General features: G+C 32.0%; 1 protein-coding gene across 9 annotated transcripts in view; it reads left to right on the top strand.

Annotated features, from left to right (window-relative positions):
• Nucleotides 1-22,002, top strand: part of LOC113393181 (polypyrimidine tract-binding protein 2) — a 459,009-nt gene that overhangs the window by 188,430 nt on the left and 248,577 nt on the right. For 2 of the 9 annotated variants that reach the window (XM_064215034.1, XM_026629927.2), the window contains exon 3: nt 8,924-9,086. The exons of the other annotated variants lie outside the window; for them this stretch is intronic. In XM_064215034.1, the coding sequence (XP_064071104.1) occupies nt 9,078-9,086 (9 nt within the window). In that variant the 5' untranslated portion in view covers nt 8,924-9,077. The remainder of the gene's footprint in view (nt 1-8,923; nt 9,087-22,002) is intronic. 9 annotated transcript variants of the gene reach the window in all.

Below are 22,002 nucleotides of genomic sequence, written 5' to 3'. Positions count from 1 at the left end.
TGATTACACGTGGTAGGTTTAGTTCGGCCTTGGTGGGTATTTTATCTATTCATTTAAACACTTTAAAGAGCTACACAGATAGAATAAAAGGTGGACTAATGCCTGAAGGCAATCTCTGCCAGTCAACCTTTAGCTTGAATAAAAATATATAAAGGTATCTAAAAGCAATAGAAACAGAAATATATAAGTATAATATAATGTTTGATGTCGTCCTAACTGGTTTCGGTTACGGCAGCCAATGTCACAGGCGCACTCTTCCCTCACTCTGGAAATAGTGTAATTACACAGGCTCACTCACACTTCGAACCAGAAAACAAAGATACTATCCAGCGTTAGAATAAATGATAAGCGGTACTTACCCAAATGGGATTGCACAAAGACGGATCACCAACTATATTAACGCTGGTGAAGTATGGGGAATAGTGATATACCATCAGGTATTCCCTAAAATATAGACATAATAAACATAACATAATCAGCCTGTAAATTTCCCACTGCTGGGCTAAGGCCTCCTCTCCCGTCGAGGAGAAGGTATGGTGCATATTCCACCACGCTGCTCCAATGCGGGTTGGTGGAATACACATGTGGCAGAATTTCGTTGAAATTAGACACATGCAGGTTTCCTCACGATGTTTTCCTTCACCGCCGAGCACGAGATGAATTATAAACAAATTAAGCACATGTAAATTCAGTGGTGCCTGCCTGGGTTTGAACCCGAAATCATCGGTTAAGATGCACGCGTTCTAACCACTGGGCCATCTCGGCTCAAAAACTAACATCAAAATGAAAATAATTTTAGCAATTTTAAGAGCAAGACTTCTTTATCATTACGATAGAAAAAAAAGAAGAAAAATATATTACGTTGCGTAATGAAGATATTGAGATTAATCACTTGTTCCAGGCAATCTTAACAATAGATAAATAAATTCAGAGATAAATATCTGACGTTTGCTTGCTAATAACGAACGTTCGTTATATTTCCAGCGTTCAAATAACATTTATCTTTTACCTAGATGTTGTATCGATGTCCAATCTTCGAATGAAAGTCGAACAAATAACAGACTTCTGCAGAAAATATTGAGACTTAAGGATTACTATTGAAACATTGCTCGATAAAAGTTACTTCGTTTTGTTTAGTCGTGTTTTCAATTTCGTAAAAAGTAATTAAAATATTTCTCATTGATTTTAAGTTGTTTTAAAGTGTTTGCGGGACGTGAATGAGTAATGGAAAACCGACAGCGTCTGATATGATAGACAATTTAATATTTATTAAAGTTAGTTAGTAGGTATATCTCCGCGGGATCTCATCGGTCGTGTTAGGACACAGATTTGTCCACTATAATATTTTTCGCCAATATAAAATCAAGGTATATAATAGAACATAAGTTGTTTTATTTAAAAACTTAATTGACCAAAATAATCTAGTTGAAACTAAAAGCCAGAGTACCTGAAGACACTTATTTATTTTTGGCAAGTAAGCAATGCGATTCTATTACAATTCGCTTCGTATATCATTTGTGACAAATTGACACGTGTATCCTATAAATTTTATTATTGTTATAATCAATGTCGTAGCCCATTGTGAAATTTCATGTTCGTCTTCTGCGGTGAGTTTCGATTTTACAGAATACCTCTACAGAAATACACGAAGGTACTTACAAAACGTTAATCAATGATGGTTATTATATGTTATGACATATATTCATGTTTACTTATTCACCTTAAACTATTATAATCGAGTACTTGTTATACTTAAAAATATATATTTTTACGTAACTGTCGTCGGTCGTTATGTTTTATTTGTCCCACGTACGAAAGCTTTATTTTTCCATACGCCTTATATTGTTGGTAAAAGTTTTCTAATAAAAGCCATCCAACCAGCTAAGTTTTTGTTCTCGCTTATTGCCTACAGGTGACAATTGATGGCAATAGCTCTTTTTAACTGACTTTGTAAAGGAAAAAGTTTTTGTTTTTCATTGTCCCAAAAACTCAAGAGACTGACCTTTCGAAGCCACTGGACATAAACTTCTGTTGGGTCTACTTTCAAATTATTAGTAACATTGAAGGGGTTCATCTTCTAGAAATATTTCTATGATATACTTATATTATGAATGCTAAACTACTGAAAGGATTTTGATGACATTTCCTATGAAGAAAGCTTGAACTCCTAGGATGGATATAGGCTACTCTTTAAGCTAGTATTTCAAAAAAGAAACAGTAATTTTACTTTATTCTATTTAAGTAACATGAGAAACATTAAAAAATGTTCACAGATGATGTAGTTATCTGCCAATTAATATTTAACACCGGACTCCTTTTAATTGAAGGGTTGGTTAAAGCAATCACGATTTGGGTCCAGACTTAGAATTATTTATTATTACAATATATACCCTATTCTTCGTGTAGTAACGTCTATAATTGAATGCGGGTGTAGGTAAGGTTTTTCATCATACTGTAAAGCTCATGATTTGGTGACGATAAATAATAATATACGGTCGTGATTTTCATTCTCTAGAATATAATTTTGATGTTGTATACCACGTGACGATATTCTAGTAGCCTTCAAACTTTATGATTGAACTGCTTTGTTACCGATATAAAAGATTAATGTCGATTTTGAGAACAACTAAATTAAACTGATGAAAAGATAGACAAACATTTACAAAAAACTCTCGGTTCGAGTGTCTATTTAAATATTATTGAAATATTTGTAAAATCAATGATTAAAAATTCTTTGTAACCCAGAATGTAGAAGTTGGCAATGACAACACTCGAGCGCCGACAACACGTAAAACTGTTGGTACTGCACTGAACGATTTCCGGTCATGTCAGATTTGCTGTTCCATTGGATGATAAGAATTAAGAGAATACAGAGTGAAGGAATAGGGAGTGCGCCTGTGCTTTTACACACACTTGTACACTCAAATAGATCCTGCATATATGACTAGTCCTCCTTGAAATGGCTCCGGTGAATCAGTCGAGAGGACGTTAGCAAAAATTTCATTTGTCATCATCGCCGTAAATTTAAACATATTACATAAATCTTTTATGCAACAATGTATATATTTTTAAATATGTAAATTATTTATTATATTATGCCGTTAATAAAAACGAGATTTTTTTGCAAGATGACTTGATAAATAATTATGAAAGCGACTTAGCAATCAGACGTCTAGCGACTGAGCGGCTCTGGACGCTTGTTTCCGGCGAAGACGACTTAATCCTCAGTTGATTAAGTACACAGCTTCCTTGAACTTGTAACTCTACGAGAGACAGATTTGTGTCCGAGGTCAATTTATGTCTTTTATTTTTTATACTATTTATAGAAGAGAATATAATCATTGGTTCGCCTGTTGGCGATTGCTGAACTTCTGGAAGACTTTACTGATTAAGGGTATAGTCAAACAGTGTATGTGTTTTAATGAGACATTGCTTCCCAGACCGACATCCGATAGATGGCGCTATGATACTGATAAACATCACTAATAATGTTTTTACTGCGACGATGTTTGCTAAATTTTGGTTGTATAGATATTTTCCTGGTATAGATGGAAGTTTCCTTTAGGCAAAGAAACAATATATATTTTTTTATCTTTTATCTACTATAAATATGGATATTCTGTTTGTGTTCCTTTAAATAAATAAAGAACGACTTTCAGGATTACAAACGAAAAACAAAAATTTCACTGAGCTCGCTTCGCCGGTTAGTCTTTGAGATATTTATTTCCAATCGAGTAAAAGATTTTACCAATCAATAAAAAGTTGTAACACGACTATATTTAATACAGTATTTACTTTAGCTAAACATTATATTTTTTATTATTTATATTTGGTGGTAGGGCTTTGTGCAAGGGACATAACATTTTAGTTCCAAAGGTTGGTGGCGGATTGGCGATGTAAAGAATAGTTAATATTTCTTACAGCGCCTTTGTCTATGGGTGGTGGTGACCACTTACCATAATGGCCTTCCGCCAACTGCTCTTCCGCCAACCAATATAATAAAAAAACCAATTATGTACAAATATAATAAGAATTAAATTCATATTAAGGTAGTTTATTGGTTTACATCTCTTAAATATTACCGGTAAAAAAATACACACAAATCAACTCGCTGCTGCACGTTGCAAAAAAACCACATACCTTTCTCATTTACAACAGCAACCCGCCCCGTCTTCACATGACTGCAATTTATTAATACAGAAAATTATATGATGTACATACATATATACATCACCTCCTCCATACATACAAATAAACAAATTATCCTCTTTTATATTAGTATAGAAGAAGCGTTTAATGGAAGCTTAAAGTTTGATATCGATTCATTGATGAATTCTCGTAAATATCGTTATTATTTACTTGGCCTGTTACAAAAATTAAAGCTCATGTCACAACATCACAACTTTCTTGCCGGTTCTTCTCGGTAGAATCTATTTTCCGAACCGGTATTTTCATTAAATTCTACACTGTAACATGACAATTCAGCGCTTTTATGAGCCTACTCGAATAAACAATATCTTGATTTTCATTTTGAAACAACAACATATAAAATTTCCTTATACCATATAAACTGATATTTTATTCTGCGGCTGCAGACCCTGATGCGGTTTCAGATTTATCATCGATACTAAAATAAAGTCGAAGTAAATATTTGAAATATATGTTACGGTCATATAGATCTCATAATATTATGTTTATATAAAATATTAAAATCGTCTTTATCGCGTCTGATCGACAATCATTGTACTTCTTACTTCAGCATTATCATTACATAGTATAAAACAAAGTCGCTTACCGCTGTCTGTCCCTGTGTATGCTTAGATCTTTATAATTACACAACGGATTTTGATGCGGGTTTTTTAATAGATAGATAGATTCAAGAGGAAGGTTTATATGTATAATACATTCACAATATAATAGAGAAACACTGATACCGACTGATTTTAAACAATACAGGATTAATCCTTATCCAATTACGTACCTTAAATACATTGAATGAATGACACTGAATTTTATATAGGTCAATATGGCCCTTTACAGAATGTATTTTAAATGATTATTTTCGACGATATTACAGATTTAAAATAAAGGGTTTGTATTGTCTAATGACTGAAAACTGTGAACGTTGTAAGACATTCTGTAGAATTTTTAGAATCAGCTTTGCACCCGTGCGAAGCCGGGGCGGGTTTTATATATAATTGTTCCACGCAGTTTCATCTTTAAACGTTAGTGCTCTCCGAGTGTAATAGTACCGTTCATACAAGCCTTTAATATTTCTCAATAAATGGACTATCTAACTTAAAGAGATTTTTTCAAACCGTGATACAGATCCAGAAATTAGCTCGTTCAAATAAGTTGATATATTTTCAAATTAAAAAGGAGGGGGTGGGTTTAAAGGTTACCTTTTTTAATTCACCCTACACGGGGGTAAAATGAGGGATGGTTAATGTATATGTACTTTTTTATAAATTACCGTAAAGCCGCCCGTTTAGCTAGTATTAATATAAATATGGAATATAATTTTAATTATATATTTTTATCATTTAATGTAGCTAATGCAACTTTTATAACTACGTCTTTAGATAAAATACGTGCTACGGGCGCTGGTTTCAAAGAATATCGTGTTGTTAGTTTAGGACCGCACTTTATTAACGTTTTAGTATTATTTAAATAAACTATAATATTCTCTAAAATGAAACTGAAATCTCGGGAGGGATGTTTAAGCTTACATTTGCAGTTCTGTGAAGTTGTGTTGTATGTATTTCATTTACGAAGAAATGTCACCGAGTTTCTTGCCGGTTATTCTTACTATTACATACTTGGGCCCGATAATAAAACTCAGTTTAATCTTAACTTATGGCTAATAATCCATCTATAAGATTGATTTTTAGTTGAATTAAAAAAAAAACTTTTTTAATATTTTAAACGTTTTATTTTAAGATACCGTTCACATTATTTCGACAGTTTACAATCTCGCGAGATAAGTACTGCGAATTCAGTAAAGGTACTGAATACATTTAAAGAGTAACTTTATATCACAAACATATTGTTAATTTACTTTAAGTTTGACAATACTCTTCAAGATCCCGCCCTTCTATAATATTCTTACTGTAGTAATTAGCTTTTGACATAAATTAACTTCAACAAACATTATCTATAAATACATATTTGTATGTGTTTTAGTGTGAGTGGATTTTTACAAATGTGTGTAAATAATATGACGTAATTATTTCTTATAGGAATTTAGGAAAATACAGACTGAATTATTGAATAGAAATACTTTTTAAAAATAGAAACCATTTTTCGTAAGCTGTGTTCTGATATTTGCATGAAGATCGATTTGCTTTTTGAAATTCGAACGTTTCATTTTATTCGCGTAATGTTTTAATGTAGGGCACGAGTATATCGTTTAACGGCCCCGTATAAATACGACATTATATAACATGATTATATATTTACATGGCGGCTTTATCCACTCGACTTTCATTGTTTTGTTGAGCTTCCAACTTCAATATTTACCGTTACAGCCACATCTTCTGAGGCTTTTTCAATTTTTAATGTTCGAAGCGCCCGTTAAACTTCTCAAGGTAAATCTGCTTGTGTGAAATTGTCGAAGCATTGCGAACGCCTTGAATTTATAACGACATAATGTACATGGGAATTTAACAGGCTAATGGAGGAGCTATAACGCCTTTCTTAATGCTATAATCTGTAGCTATAATCTTTGTAAAGTATTTTTACAAAGGCTTGTTAAAATTAAAGCATTTTTGTTTGAAATTCAAAGGCAAGCGATAATGTTGCATGCACTTCATTAGCCGTACTTGCGCCGCTAACCATATGTTATATTGTCCATTTAAATTGAAACATAACAATTAAGGCATTGCTCTTAAATATTATTACCCAGGCGGGTACTTATTACACGGGAACTCGATCATGCTAGCCAGATTTAACAAAAACTCAAAATAATACTTAGCAAAGCCCTACTATCGAACGTTAATAAAGCCGAAAAAGAAAAACAGTATCGTTATATTATAAAAGGAATTCTCATATAATAATATAATTCTCATTTAACATATTTCTGTTTTAATATAATGTCGTTAAAAATTAATAGAGAGGCTCGAGGAATATATCTGTTGTTATCTTAAGTATTATTGTAATTGATGGCTGAATATTCATTTTCATTGTGCTTTAATAACCTGAAAAATAATAAAAAAAAAAAAATATGTCAATGAGAAAAAATTAAACTCATTATTAAATTTGCATTCATAATAAGTTCTTTCATAAATTTGGACACAGTTTTAATTAAACAATTTATTAATGAAACCTTTTCGATGTTTTCTGACACATCGAGTGTCTAAAAGTAAAATAGTCGATTTCGAAAGTGTTCCAACGGCACTTATGGCAATTTATACTATGTTAAAGAAAAAAAAATTATATAAGTATAAGAAAAGGTGCTCGAGTAATTCTTAAGTTCACGGATGATCTATTACGCGAGGTACAAAAATTTCGCAGGTAGGTATGCTCGTATTGTACAAAAGTTCCGTAATTAGGGCGCCGAAATGGGTATCTTCCCCTTACCTGCTCTTTTGTGACAAATTTTCCTTAATAACAGTTTTTCTTTCTTACATTTTAGCGGTATTATTTCTTCATTGTTTTTTGCTTTTAATATTCTATTAATCGTTGAAGTACTTGGAAATTGAATATATATGTATATATGCATTTGTGAACAGATGGTACACGTTAACCTTATTTTTCACAAACCTCTTTGGTACGATAGCATTAATTCAGCACTGACAAAAAGGCAAAGTTAAACAAAATGCTGTGTTTATAATATTGAATATATTACGATTAATGTTATGATAGATGTTATATGTAGATTATTTAACATATAAATTATAAAAAAAACAACAAAATCAAAATCAGAGTCCGAGGCCAGATAGTAAACTATAAATTTATTTTAGAAATAAACTGTGACGTCAGATCGCCTTGAACATATCATAATATAAAAGGTTATCATTTTTCATGTATATCAAAAGAAGAACTTATATTTGTAAAGTTTAATTAAACATTAAATTAACATTTTATTAATTTGAAATTATTGTTTTTTTTAATGGTTTTAAATGAATTAAATTCATTTCACGGTAAAAGTCTGTTCTGTAGCTCGTAAATGAAATTCTTGTGCTATATCATTACAAATAAACATGTTATACCAAAACATTAGCCCTAAGACGCAAATAAATTAAACACAAATTTCACAAAACTTAACCGATGCGAAACTTATTGGAAACAAATCCAATCAAAAACTTCGCCAAAGTTCATAGAATGCCCTCAATCAGAAATCACTAACGAGTTCAATTACATCAAAAAATACTCAAAAATATCCCGCTATTTGTATAATGGTGCACGAATTACTCGTTACGAAGCGTCGCTTAACTTCTTTAAAGGAATATCCGATCAAACGTTGGCGTAAACTAATTCCGTCGAGCAAACTCGAAACTCGGTTAAAAAGAAAAAAATACTGAGATATCTACACCGGAGTCAACTAAATTGGTTACCTATTTCACTGTCGATTTAACCTGACGACGCTCGCGATACTCTCACCGCAAGTACTCGGTTCGTTCATGAAATATTTATATTTTACACCCTTTGCTTATACATTTTAATAAAAAAAAAAATTAACGCTTAAGTTATTTATAAGTAATAAAAACGTGTTGCCCTTTATTTGTACATTTTAAATGAATCAAAACGACAGTTTCTAACGAATGTTTTTTTTTTTTTTTTTAATGTATTTATACTGCACTGATGTTGAAGAAAATCTGTAATATTGTAATTAATTAAAGTGTACTTAAAACAATGGTCGGCTTCGTTTGATTGAGTGTTTTATTTACTTCGTTTCGAAGTTAACCCTTTAATTAATTTTCAGGGCCCGCTATTATCCTGAACAACGTACGAAGACAGTTTTATAGACTTTTAAAAGAGCGGTGTGTTAGACCATAAGTGACTTAAATATCGCTTGGCGTAAAGAACGGGTTTGGCGTCCGCACCTAGAGGCCACTAGGACCGTCGCATTACGTGAAATGGTCAAGGTAATCAGAATTCTGTATGAATTATTCACCGCTCTTGAATTACGCCACGCTAACCCTTCTCTGTGTGGGCTTTACTTTGTAAATATGTCTAAATCACCCATCCATCGTTCGAGATTTTCGTGCAATGTGTATCTTTAAAATTTTTCGATCTTATTTTTTATCTTATTTCAATTTTCGAATTTCGAACTGTAGTTTTGAATCGGAATTTATTCTATCTCGCTCACTCCTTTAGGCTCGCTTCGCATTAGTGTACTTACTGTTGATTTTTTATGTTTTACATATTGCACTTTTTGTTGGTTAATGTTTATAGGAATGTGTTTTTATTTATCATGCTGGGATAAAATGTTCTTGCCATCGAGAAGTATTCTTTGTAAGTATAGAACGTAGATAGATATGTTTAACTATTTTGTTCACATTATTTTCTTTTAATTCTATTCGATCACATGTTTGACTAACTTTTGTAACCTGTGTTCCACTTTTATGTAATAATACCATTAACCTGAATGTGTTTTTGTATATATTTATTATTTATATAGAGGCACTGAGATGGCCCAGTGGTTAGAACGCGTGCATCTTAACCGATGATTACGGGTTCAAACCAAGGCAAGCACCACTGAATTTTCATGTGCTTAATTTGTGTTTATAATTCATCTCGTGCTCGGCAGTGAAGGAAAACATCGTGAGGAAACATGCATGTGTCTAATTTCAACGAAATTCTGCCACATGTGTATCCACTAACCCGCATTGGAGCAGCGTGATGGAATATGCTCCAAACCTTCTCCTCAAACGGAGAGGAGGCCTTAGTACAGCAGTGGGAATTTTACAGGCTTATTATACATTAACATGAAATTTTATTTAAAATGAAAATCTTTATATAAACATGTTAAAAAATATAGAATGACTAAACACTTTTATAACCAAGTTTTCGACTCTTAAAAAGCCAATAAACCCTTCTTGGGGCCAGGTAATCATTTCAATAATTAAAGCGGCAGATTTTTGTAACTTTGTCGATTAGTAAAATTAAATTGTATGTTCAAAACAAATATTTTCACAAGATTATATAGGTGATTAGTAGTCGTGTATTTCGCTTGCATTGGGGTTAATCGTAAGATATAAAAAGCCTATGTTTGATATCCAGTATCTCCATATATATTCACAAAAAATTGCATAAAAATTGGTTCGGCCGTGAAAACAGACATACAGTATTGCTTTTGCATTAATAGTATTAGTCTACATTACACGGTAGGTCATATTTCTATGGTAGATATATACATTTAGTTATATTTTTTTGATTATGATATATATAAATTTAATTTAATAATAAATGGAAATTCAAACGTGATTGTAATATTTTATTTTATTTTTATGTATAATATATGTGGGCGTACACGAGACCACCTTATGGTAAGTGATAACTATCACCCAAATTCGTTGACCTTATTAGAAATATAAAAAAATTCTGACATTGTCAAACCGCCACCAGCCTAGGAAACTAAGATTTTACGTCCCTTATGTCTGTAGTTAGACTCACTCGCCTTACAATAATACTAAGCTTTGCTTTGCTGTTTAGCGGTAGAGTGATGAGCGGTACCTACCCACACCTGCTTGCACAAAACCCTAACGCCAATATATTTTGATTTGTACAATGTTCTATTTTATAAAGTTAAAGTACTTTATAATAATTAGTTTGGATGGATATCTCAAAAGGTCATTCGGAGTCTATGAAACCGCCATTTACTATGATTGTTAGACGTAATGTTTGTAGGGTTAAGGGACTGTGGTATCCCAATGTGAACATCAAAAAGTTAAAAGGTTTGTATTGAAATCGATTTAGTTTGGGTATCCATCTTTCGAATGGTTTTTACGACATTTATCGTTTTTATTTAATGTATTGTAATTGGATTCTCTAATAATATGAAAAAAAATCATTACGACGTTATGGATTTTGTGACATTGTTATATAAGTATTATTTAAAAAAAAATTATTTACATACAATTTTTGTATTCTCTCGGTATGTATTTGGTTTGGTTTCTTATCGTGTTTTGTATATAAAGATAAAATGTGAAGTACTCTAATAATGTCCCACTTTTGGACTAAAGCTTGGACTAATGGAGAGTCCATTTAAGGAGAAAACTTAGAACTTTATCTACCACGCTGCTTTTCATCAAATGCAAGTTTCTTTCCGGATGTTTTCCTACAACGCTGAGCTTGATAATTTTAACAAGTTCAAATTAAGAACATGCAAAATAAATAAATAAATGTATACATTTTACTATCTCTCATCAATATGAAACCGACGGCTCTTAAACATGCGATTGTCCGTCGATTCCGCACGAAAACAGAAAAAGTTAATGTCATGTCATTCGCGACAATACTATAGATTGAGCAACAATTTCGAAATCAATAACTGAATTTATATTATTATTAAAACACCAATGAATTAATGAATAAGTCATAATACATCTATATATTAATGTTTAATGTTAATTTCACAAATAAATTGCAAATTAAGGTAATTTATTCGGAATTAAGCGAACGTTTGAGCGCGGAGCACTCTCTCTATGTCAGTCACTTCCCTCCGGGCACGTGAAGGGGGCGGACGTTTCGTAACTGTTATATTCAGCGTGGGGTGGCGAACGGTCGTATGGAATCGCAATTTTCCAGACTTAATTTTAATTTACTATTATTTTATAAAAAACGTCATCGTTTTTTTTCACATACCTACTGATGGGTATGTTGATTTCGCTGTAAGACATTATAGAGGATGTAACATTACATTACACTAACAGCCTGTAAAATTCCCACTGCCGGGCTAAGTCCTCCTCACCCTTTGAGGAGAAGGTTTGGAGCATATTCCATCACGCTGCTCCAATGCGGGTTAGTGGATACACATGTGGCAGAATTTCGTTGAAATTAGACACAAGCATGTTTCCTCACGATGTTTTCCTTCACCTTCGAGCACGAGATGAAATATAAACACAAATTAACCACATGAAAATTCATTGGTGCCTGCCTGGGTTTGAACCCGAAATCATCGGTTAAGATGCACGCGTTCTAACCACTGGGCCATCTCGGCTCTCTGATAGAGGATGTTACCGTATTATAAAATAACTGTATTAATTATTTACCGGCTGCCTAACCCGGCTTCGTACTGAAGAAATCCATATAAAGTTACCCTTCCCATTACTCCTTAAAGTTGAAATTTCCAAGAAACCTTTCTTAGCGGTTGCTTATTTTGTAATGTAGAGTTATATATTCCGAATTTCGGCTTTGTGTCTTTAGTAGTTTTGGATGTACGATGATACTTAGTCAAGACAAATGATGTTATATGTATGGACTTATTATATAGTACTCAACAACAGTTCCAATAATATGAATTTAAAACTTTTACAAACAAGATTTGAACAACTTAGACAAATAAATTAAATTAAGTATTAGTTCATCTGAAATTGTTAATATTTAGATGTACTTATTTATAAAACTTCTAAGTAAAGTTTACAGTGTGTATTAAACTTAACACATTTAAAAGATTTAGGCTTTTTGGACTTTCACTAATAAATGTATATAAAATTCTTCTGTACGTGTGTCATGAGTTCACTGCTCAATGGCTGGACCGATTTTGGTGAATATTTTTCTGTATCTTCGAGTCACTAGGTGGCTCAAATTGAATCCCTGTACGAGGTCAGGACTTGCCTGCAGTGTTTTATGATTTTGATAAAATATTAATCAAATTGTTATATGAATATGAATTGTATATGATAAAACATCATTATACAATTGTATTGTTATTTAACTATATTTTACTAAGACTGTATAATGAAAAATAAAATTAATTGATGAAAAATTATTATTTTTTGAGATTTATATTTTTAAGAACCGACAAGAAATACATTGCATACACTTCTGTGCACCAATTAAATAATAAAGTCTGTTTGTCTGTCTGCCAGTCAGTCTGCCTGTCTTTTACGCTTTCATGACCAATGAAACCCTCAACCCAAACCCTCTGAACCGAATTTGATGAAATTTGATCTCAGGAAGTTTGAACTCCAAGGAAGAACATATGCTACCGTTTTATAGTTAAGACCTGACGCTAAACCCAAAACGAGTGAATCCGCATCCGACAACTAGTAATTAATAAGCTCATATGAACATGAGTTTAGAATATTTCTTCGTATTAGAATAGTGTTTGGAAATACTACCACGTTTCAATATTCTACCGTCGCATTCTTCATATTTTCTACCGTCGCAGCAATAATTAGTATTGTTGTGTTTGACTCAATCACCCTTCAAACCTTCTCATTTGAAGTGTGAGTGAGTTAAACACAAGATCAGACTTCTGGTTGAGCGAGTCGGAAGAACTATAGCCACAAGGGACATAACATCTTAGTTTCCAGGAACACAACAATACTAGATATTACCGAGCGGTAAAATAAGGCAAAATTCTACTAATTTTACGAAGTTGAAAAGTTATAATAAGCTAAATCTATTTATTAATAGATAGTTTAATCATTCATATAATGTTAAAGTGTGACTAATTAGAGAAAATACAACATGCAAATATATGTATATTTATGTATATAGTATATTTGTTCTATAATAAGAGAATCAAATTTTTGAACAATTTTGAGAGAAGATTGTTAGTTTCATCTAATTCATATTATGGATAAGAAAGCTCGTATGATTGGCTGCTTGTTACTCAATCACGCTTGAATGGTTAAACGATTCTAATTAAATTCAAAGTAAGAAGACGATTACGTCACAAATACCAACAGAACAGAACCCTATCTTTGTAATTAAATATATTAACGATTAAATATTAATCAATTCACCTTTTCGTAAGGGTTATAAATATATACATGATTATTTATCATTAAATAATTTGTATATAATAATTATTTTGCGTCATGTCATTATATTATATACAAAACATGACATCGTATATAATGCAGAGTAATACCATCGTTGCGATATCACATTGGTAAAATTGATATTCAACATTTACAGAATGATTTTCCCTGTACATTATTTTCATTAATATTTACTCTTTATTCGTGGTTTAATTTGAGCTCGAATTACTGGAAAAATATACTTTCCAATAACAGTAATTACAATTACAAATAAACATTTTCCAACGCATTTTAGGTACGGCGCTTTGTTTCATTCGTATGTTTGCATAACATTTCAGTCGTCGCGGTTTTCAGGGAGAATTATGTTACGATTGCTATAATTGAATTAAAAATCACATTGTTTATTAATAAAAAAAAGACGTGTCGTAGGAAACACAGTTGGAACGAAGTTGCTTCCGATATATATTGTGTATTAAATAACGGACAATGGAAAAAATTAACTACGTTTGAGAATATATATTTCCGAACTGATTGAGCCATCTCCATTCCTTGTTTTGTATTCCTTGTATTGATGCTGTAAGAAATAATAACCATTCCTTACATCACACCAATGCGACACTAACCTTGGGAGCTAAGATGTTATGTCCCTTGTGCCTGTAGTTTCACTGGCTCAATCACCCTTCAAACCGGAACACAACAATACTGAGTACTGCTGTTTGGCGGTAGAGTATCTGATCAGTGGATGATACCTACCCAGACGGGCTTGCACAAAGCCGTGCCACCAAGTATACATGTCAAAAATAATATTGTTACTAAAAATCTCATGTGAGAAAAGTATGGGTACCATACAAATAGACAGAGAAACAGATGTTCCTGGTGAACATCAATCAAGGCTATTACGGTTATTAAGCGTGGAGTTAATGCTCGTTGAATTCCAGGCAGAAGACATTGAATTTCTTGCCAGTTCTTCTCGGTAGAATCTACATTCCGAACCGATGGAAGCTTTATTTTAAATAGTTTGTTAAATGACGATTCAAAAGTTCTTGTAAAAGCCTCCTTGAATAAAGTATATTTTGATTTTATTTGATATAGCATAGCAACTGGTGCTATCAAATATCTGTTGCGGATTGATATATATTGCAGTCGATAAATCAGTATTATGGGGTATCATGCTACTGCATAGGTCCATAATACTGATATATATATATATATATATATATATTTTATATGATTTGATATCTACAACATATATTTTATAGCAACAGTTGCTGTGCTCTAACCGTAAAAGCCCCACAGATCACACTAATGTAAGCGCAAAATAACTTCTTCCAAAAAGACCATCGTTTCAAAAATCGGTAATAATCTTAACTAACATGTCAGATACCTTTAATTTCAAATGTTCCAAAGCTAAGTATTTTATCATCAATACACCCAACATGTCGCTTAAAAATACAAGTTCCAAAAAACATAATCTAAATATGAAAACCGGTTTCACAACATAGTATACTTTGTTATAAAACACCGTGTAAAGGAATATCAATAGTCTGAAAAAATAACGGACGATACGATTGAAAATATTTGAATCGAACTAAATACTGTAAAAATATAGCTCATGATAAAATAAAATCAATCAAAACTATACAAAGTAATCGATTATTTAACGACATTCTGTAAATGTATTAACTTGACCATTTCAAAAATACGTTCTTATGACAGTATTTTTATTACTGACTTATGTCAGTCGTATTACTTGTTTACAGATTATATATGTAGACTAGAGGGTCACCCGCGAAACTTCGGGTTTATTCAGAAGATTTTTTAGAAATTTCGACACCTATGACAGGTTTTTTTTTTATTTAATTTCATTGTAAACTGCAAGACTTGTCTACGTTTGGCGCCAAAACGATGAAACTTTATTTAAATGAAATTTTTAATGTTAAATAGTATACATTAATCAAGTTAAAATTGGAGTTTGTCGATAACAATGTACTTTAATTTTGTTTATGTTTTTAATTTTTTTTTTCTTATTCTCTGACCAACCAGTAACTTTTTTCCGCTCTCTAAAATTAATTCTTTATTAAATCGTAACAATTTAGTAAACAGCAATTAAGAATCCTCTTCATTTTTCTGCACATCTATGACTGGAGCTCTTCAAAAAGAGACCGTAACCGTTTTTTTTATGTGCAGCTATCGTCTCATAATCACTGGGACAAAAATCGTCAATCTCATTTCAAAAATACATTCATGAGTCGTATTACTCGATCAAAGATTATATAGATGATAGATAAGCGTGGCGTTATTATTGGTTGATTTTCATTTTGTAATCATTTCATTGGACGTAACTTAATTAATTGAAAAGAGTAACTGATTCTCTTGTCGGATATTCTCTGTGGAATCTACTTCCCGAACCCGTGGTAACTTTACGTTGAAATTTATCCTATGATAACACGATATCATATTGAATAAATACAGGATAATTCAATATTATATTGTAGTCGTATCACACATGCAGGTTTCCTTACGATGTTTTCCTTCGCCGCCGAGCATTAGATAAACTATAAACACAAATGTTAACAAGTACCACATAGGCGCCCAGCTATTGTGGCATATAATAACTATTCTCAATTATATTTTAGTGATTTATTTACCAATACCTTATTTCTATAATTAATTAATATTAACCATTTCGTTACGCTGTGAACAATAATTAAACCTTACTAGTTCGTAAACTGACTTCCGATTATTTGATATAAAAAGGGTAATACGCGCCAAAGGAAGATATTCTGTTGTTTTAATAAGTCCTGGCACAACGTTACGCTGTCCGAGTATTATAAATTGAAGTGTACCAATTATTGGACTGTGTTTTATTTTCATAAAAACCCAGAAAACCCACAAGTGTTAACACAAATTAAGCACAGTGACTCGAACCTGTAATCATAGGTTACGATTCACGTGTTATTTTTTACTTAACAACAATAACATTTTTAATACTCACAAATTACATTTGACTTTAGTTCAAATAACAAAGAAATCAACGTGAACTGAAAAATATGAATATCGTATTATTGCGTTCGTACAATGCATCAGCATTGTTGTTAGTTGCTAATCGCGATACGATATCAAAATGCATGTGATTTATTGATCGATACAGGTGTTCCATTGATTTCTATGCGTTAGCAGGAATATCGTTCGCTCGAACAAACATATTAGTCCTCTTTCCTCCCCTTTGCCTTTCTTTCGACTCCTTCCACACCGTATCACTTCTCGCGAACGCGTTCTTTATCCAATTATCCGGAGATAAATCTCACCTGTGACTGCTGAGGAAATAGCGGATTGAAACGTTGTATTTGGGAATAACAGCCATCTGTAGATGTAGACGATTGCTTTTTGCTTTATTGATGCCGATGCTACAATGATTTAATGGTTCCGTGTTTTTTTAATCAATATTTCAAATTAATGCTCTCTCGTCGAGCAAAAAATATTACACATATTGTCAATTTTATTTTTCAGTTTTCCACAATGATTTCATTTATAATGAAACTATGTGCTTAACCACATAGTTGTGGAAATAATGTAGGTAACATAAAAAAGTTGACATAAATACCTGTAAAGTATTAAAAAATATATACAATCTTAGATTGACAAACCAGCATGGGAAAAAATAGCGGCCACCTCTTGGCTACTAAGTACACACACACTAATAAAGTAGAATGAGGTTTGTCGAGTGTCAAGCGTAGCTGTCACGCACTCAAAGATAATAAAGTTGGTTTGTTTGGTTTAATTATTTTGTAGTGACACAATACCTAGCTATCAAGTATACAAATTAAAAAGTAACTCACGCAGTATATAAATAAATCGATATCGCAATATTAAAATTAATATTAACACTAATTATAATATTCAAAAAATAAATCTTAACCTGAGTGTTTTTATGCATTGCTTTATTCATATAAAAAGGTGCATAATGTATATTTTACTTAATCGAAATATAAACGCAGGTCGTTTAATAAAAATAAATAATATCTTGGAACAATTAACGTCAAACAAATTGAACGAAACGAGCTAACTAGTCGATGTCGTACAAAATATTGCTGATTCGAATAAAAACTGATTGCTATCTGACTTTGATGTTGTCGGAGGAAATGGGATCTGCTTCCGATCCGCGAGAAAAAGGGAATAATCTTCTTCCCGCTTAGGGTTCCTCCGTACAATATCTTAATTTTATATTAAACGATGATTAATTTATAATTTGGTAACTGTATTTATTTAATGGTGTAAATATTTCTTAATTAATTATTTTGTTAAAACTGGAAGGTATTTTTAGATGAGTAAAAATGTATTTTTGATATTTAAATAAAAAAATTAATATGATTATTTAGTTTCAAATTTCGAACCATTATTATCACTGTTCATTTATGATGAACAAAGTTTTTAATAAATATTAATAATATGGAACCAAACATCGTTGAACGATGTAATCTTGACAAGTTTTTTAAATTTCCTCGTGATTGCTAAGAGGACGGATAGCGTGAGATCAGCTGAAGGGCCCGGTGTCGACTTCTGACCGTTTGGAGTGCCGATCTAATTTGCCGAATCGCGGAAGCATACGAAATTTAATCGATTCACCTGAGTAAAAACGACTTTAAGGAATATATTTATAGCATCTACCTCTGTCTAGTTGATCTATTGGGAGAGTTCTGCCGCTGCAGATTTTCAGGTCCTAAGTTCGGAGCTCGGAAATTGACAGACTCCACTTTGTGTACAAACTTACAATACAATTAATCTATTTTGCGCTTGAACTACAATTTGCGATCTATCAATAAACGTTCTTGCATCTTATATAAGAATGAACTCTAATTTCATCTAAATAATATATATATATATAGCTTTCAGTTATAACGTTTATGCGTAATATATCAAATTAAAAATCTTAAAATAAAGACATCTTAAAATATTAAAAGGAGCAATAGTATAGATTGAGTTGAGTTCTGCTACTTCGTGATTCTGAAACGGATGTCGTCTTTATAACGTTTCCTTAGAATAAAAAAATAAATAAACATATAATTAGTAAATGTCGTCGTGAAAAAAAGTCGTGAAAAGTTTTAATCGTCGGTGCGTCTTCATTAATTCAAAATCAAGAATGACAGCCGTGATTGCAATAGCCCGCGTCAACGGTGCCCAAATGAAAACAGGTAAATTCAATCGACTTTTAATGATGCAAATTTTTGCGAATTCCATTACGAATCAGTACGTGGCACTGCGTTGATCAAAGGCGTTTAATTTCCATAATCAACAGGTCAAAGTGGATCGCAGTATGGATTTTTGGTGAAGATTAATTAATTGAAAAAAATATTAGAGTCGTATACATCAATGATTTAATAAAATAACTTGATTCGTCTTGAGAACGAGGTGTGCAGTTTTTCGTACCATACCGGCTCAAACAAAGTTCAAACCGAGACAATTTATAAAATAAAATTACTAATCATTATTAAGATTATTTAAATGTCTAAATACACTGACAACACTGAGAACTCGTCGAAAAAAAAATAGTGACCAACGGTTGGCTAATAAGTACATATCAAAAAACTAGTGAAGTAGTATGACATTCGGCAAGTTTTAACCGTAACTGTCATGCACGCCAAGACAATAAAGTTGCCTCGTTTGTTTCAGTTCATTTATAGTGTGACAGCCTCATTAGATATTTGCATTCATAATAATCGTCTTAAGGTAGTCCTTTACATTGTACATGGTGATAAGGCTTTGTGCAAGGTAGTCCTTTACATTGTACATGGTGATAAGGCTTTGTGCAAGGTAGTCCTTTACATTGTACATGGTGATAAGGCTTTGTGCAAGGTAGTCCTTTACATTGTACATGGTGATAAGGCTTTGTGCAAGGTAGTCCTTTACATTGTACATGGTGATAAGGCTTTGTGCAAGGTAGTCCTTTACATTGTACATGGTGATAAGGCTTTGTGCAAGGTAGTCCTTTACATTGTACATGGTGATAAGGCTTTGTGCAAGGTAGTCCTTTACATTGTACATGGTGATAAGGCTTTGTGCAAGGTAGTCCTTTACATTGTACATGGTGATAAGGCTTTGTGCAAGGTAGTCCTTTACATTGTACATGGTGATAAGGCTTTGTGCAAACTGAAATACTTTGTATTGTTGTGTTAAATATATAACATCTTAATTCCCATAGTTGATGCCACATTTACAATGAAAATAATAGTTGTTATTTCTTACAGCGCCAATGTCTATGGGCGGTTTAGAGCACTTACCGTCAGGTGGTCCATTCGCCCGTCCGCCTATAAAATAAAAAAAGTATATCACTATATAACCACGATGCGTCATTAAAACATTATTAAAAATTAATACATAAGCGCTTATGTATTTATAACTACACCCTGTACAAGATAGCTTGATCATTTTGACAGATGTAAATTTTTCTGATCGACATAACTTTGCAATGACGAACATATTATTCTCTTAATTTAATGATTTTAAAAATTGTAAAAATATTTAGAAAAAATACATATAATACAAAAGTTTCTAAAGATTCAAGCGTTATCCGAAAATTTTAAGACTGTCTATTATATATTATTGCTTCAAAGTAAAATTTAAATAGAAACAATGAAAATAATAGACGCTTGCACAATGTTACATCGGTTGGACGGTAAGGACGCGAATAACAGGCAGTAACTGCTACAAATATCGATTACATAAATCCTTATTAAATATCATTGGGTTGGGGTCTCTTTAGCTGGTTTAACTCTTTTTAGAAAAATAAGTTATAAAATAATTGAATTCTAATTTGAATTACGCATTCCATCGTTCCATCGACTGTTATGTATGTTATATTTTCTGTTTCTCATCACTAGCCCGTCCGTCAAAAAGATGAAGCTAACTTGAACAGTAATAAAAGATAGCCTATAGAACTTAATCAAAGATATTTAGAATTTATACATGCCCGTTTCATTATTAGAAGTCCATGATAACAATGCTGAACGTTAGTTGATTATCATGGCATGGATATGATGGAAGGATGAATATTATATTGAGTTTAACGATACATATGCAAGTCGAATGTAAGTATAAGATAACGGAAGAATGAAAAAATATATGGCTCAGTGACATATGACACGAAGCATACTTAACTGTATATCTTCAGGGGGTTTTAGGTATATCGTAAAAATATCCAGTTAATGGAATAAGAGCAAGTGAAATATGAAATTATATGATATACTATATAAGCTAATAAAACTGCTTTTAAATCGTCATTTTCCAGTTTAGAATTAAATGTAAACCACCGTTTCGGACAGTATACTCTGCCGAGAAGTACCGTCAAGAAATTCGGTACTCTTACTATTTTCAACAATTTTTATAATGGTGATGATGGTAACATTTTTACATATTTCATAATATCAATTCGATCAAAATACTACATGCCTCAATAAAAAAATGTATAAATAGATTATTATGTTATTTGTAACGGTGAATTTTGTCGATATCTCTGTAATACGAATATTTTAATGCAATATACATTTCGTTTGAAATCCTTAATCGCGAAAAACAAAATCGATAAAGATAAACATACGCCAAGCTTTGCAAGCAATTGGCTAAGTAACAAATATCATATTTTGCCGCGGGCTTGATTCAAGATTATATTTACGTTATGTTTACAAATACCTATGTATATTATTTTCAACATGAAAATACTTGATTACTATTCTAGCCTCGTAGGTTTATACAGGTGGTTCATATTTTATTCATTTTTTAATATTTTTGTACGGACTCACACAAAAGAGGAAAGAAAGAACCACGAGATACAATAAGGTTAATCTCAAAGTAGATTTCTTTTTAGTTGTAAGAAAGCTTTGGTTTGATAAATATTTATGCTACTAATATTACTAATGCTAATAGTTTTCTGTTTGGCTGTTTGTTCCGAACGAACTAGTACTTCAAAATTATTCAATTATAAAATTCAAAAGAATCGTTAAAGAGCTTTTGTGTGCTAAAGGATATTACAACACTAATGACTTTTTAGTTGACTGCACACCTTGGGAATGAA

This window comes from Vanessa tameamea, chromosome 6, assembly GCF_037043105.1.
Source record: "Vanessa tameamea isolate UH-Manoa-2023 chromosome 6, ilVanTame1 primary haplotype, whole genome shotgun sequence".
Classification (NCBI taxonomy): Eukaryota; Metazoa; Arthropoda; class Insecta; order Lepidoptera; family Nymphalidae; genus Vanessa; species Vanessa tameamea.
Note: the sequence above shows the minus strand (reverse complement) of the source record. Positions and strands in the feature narration are given on the sequence as shown.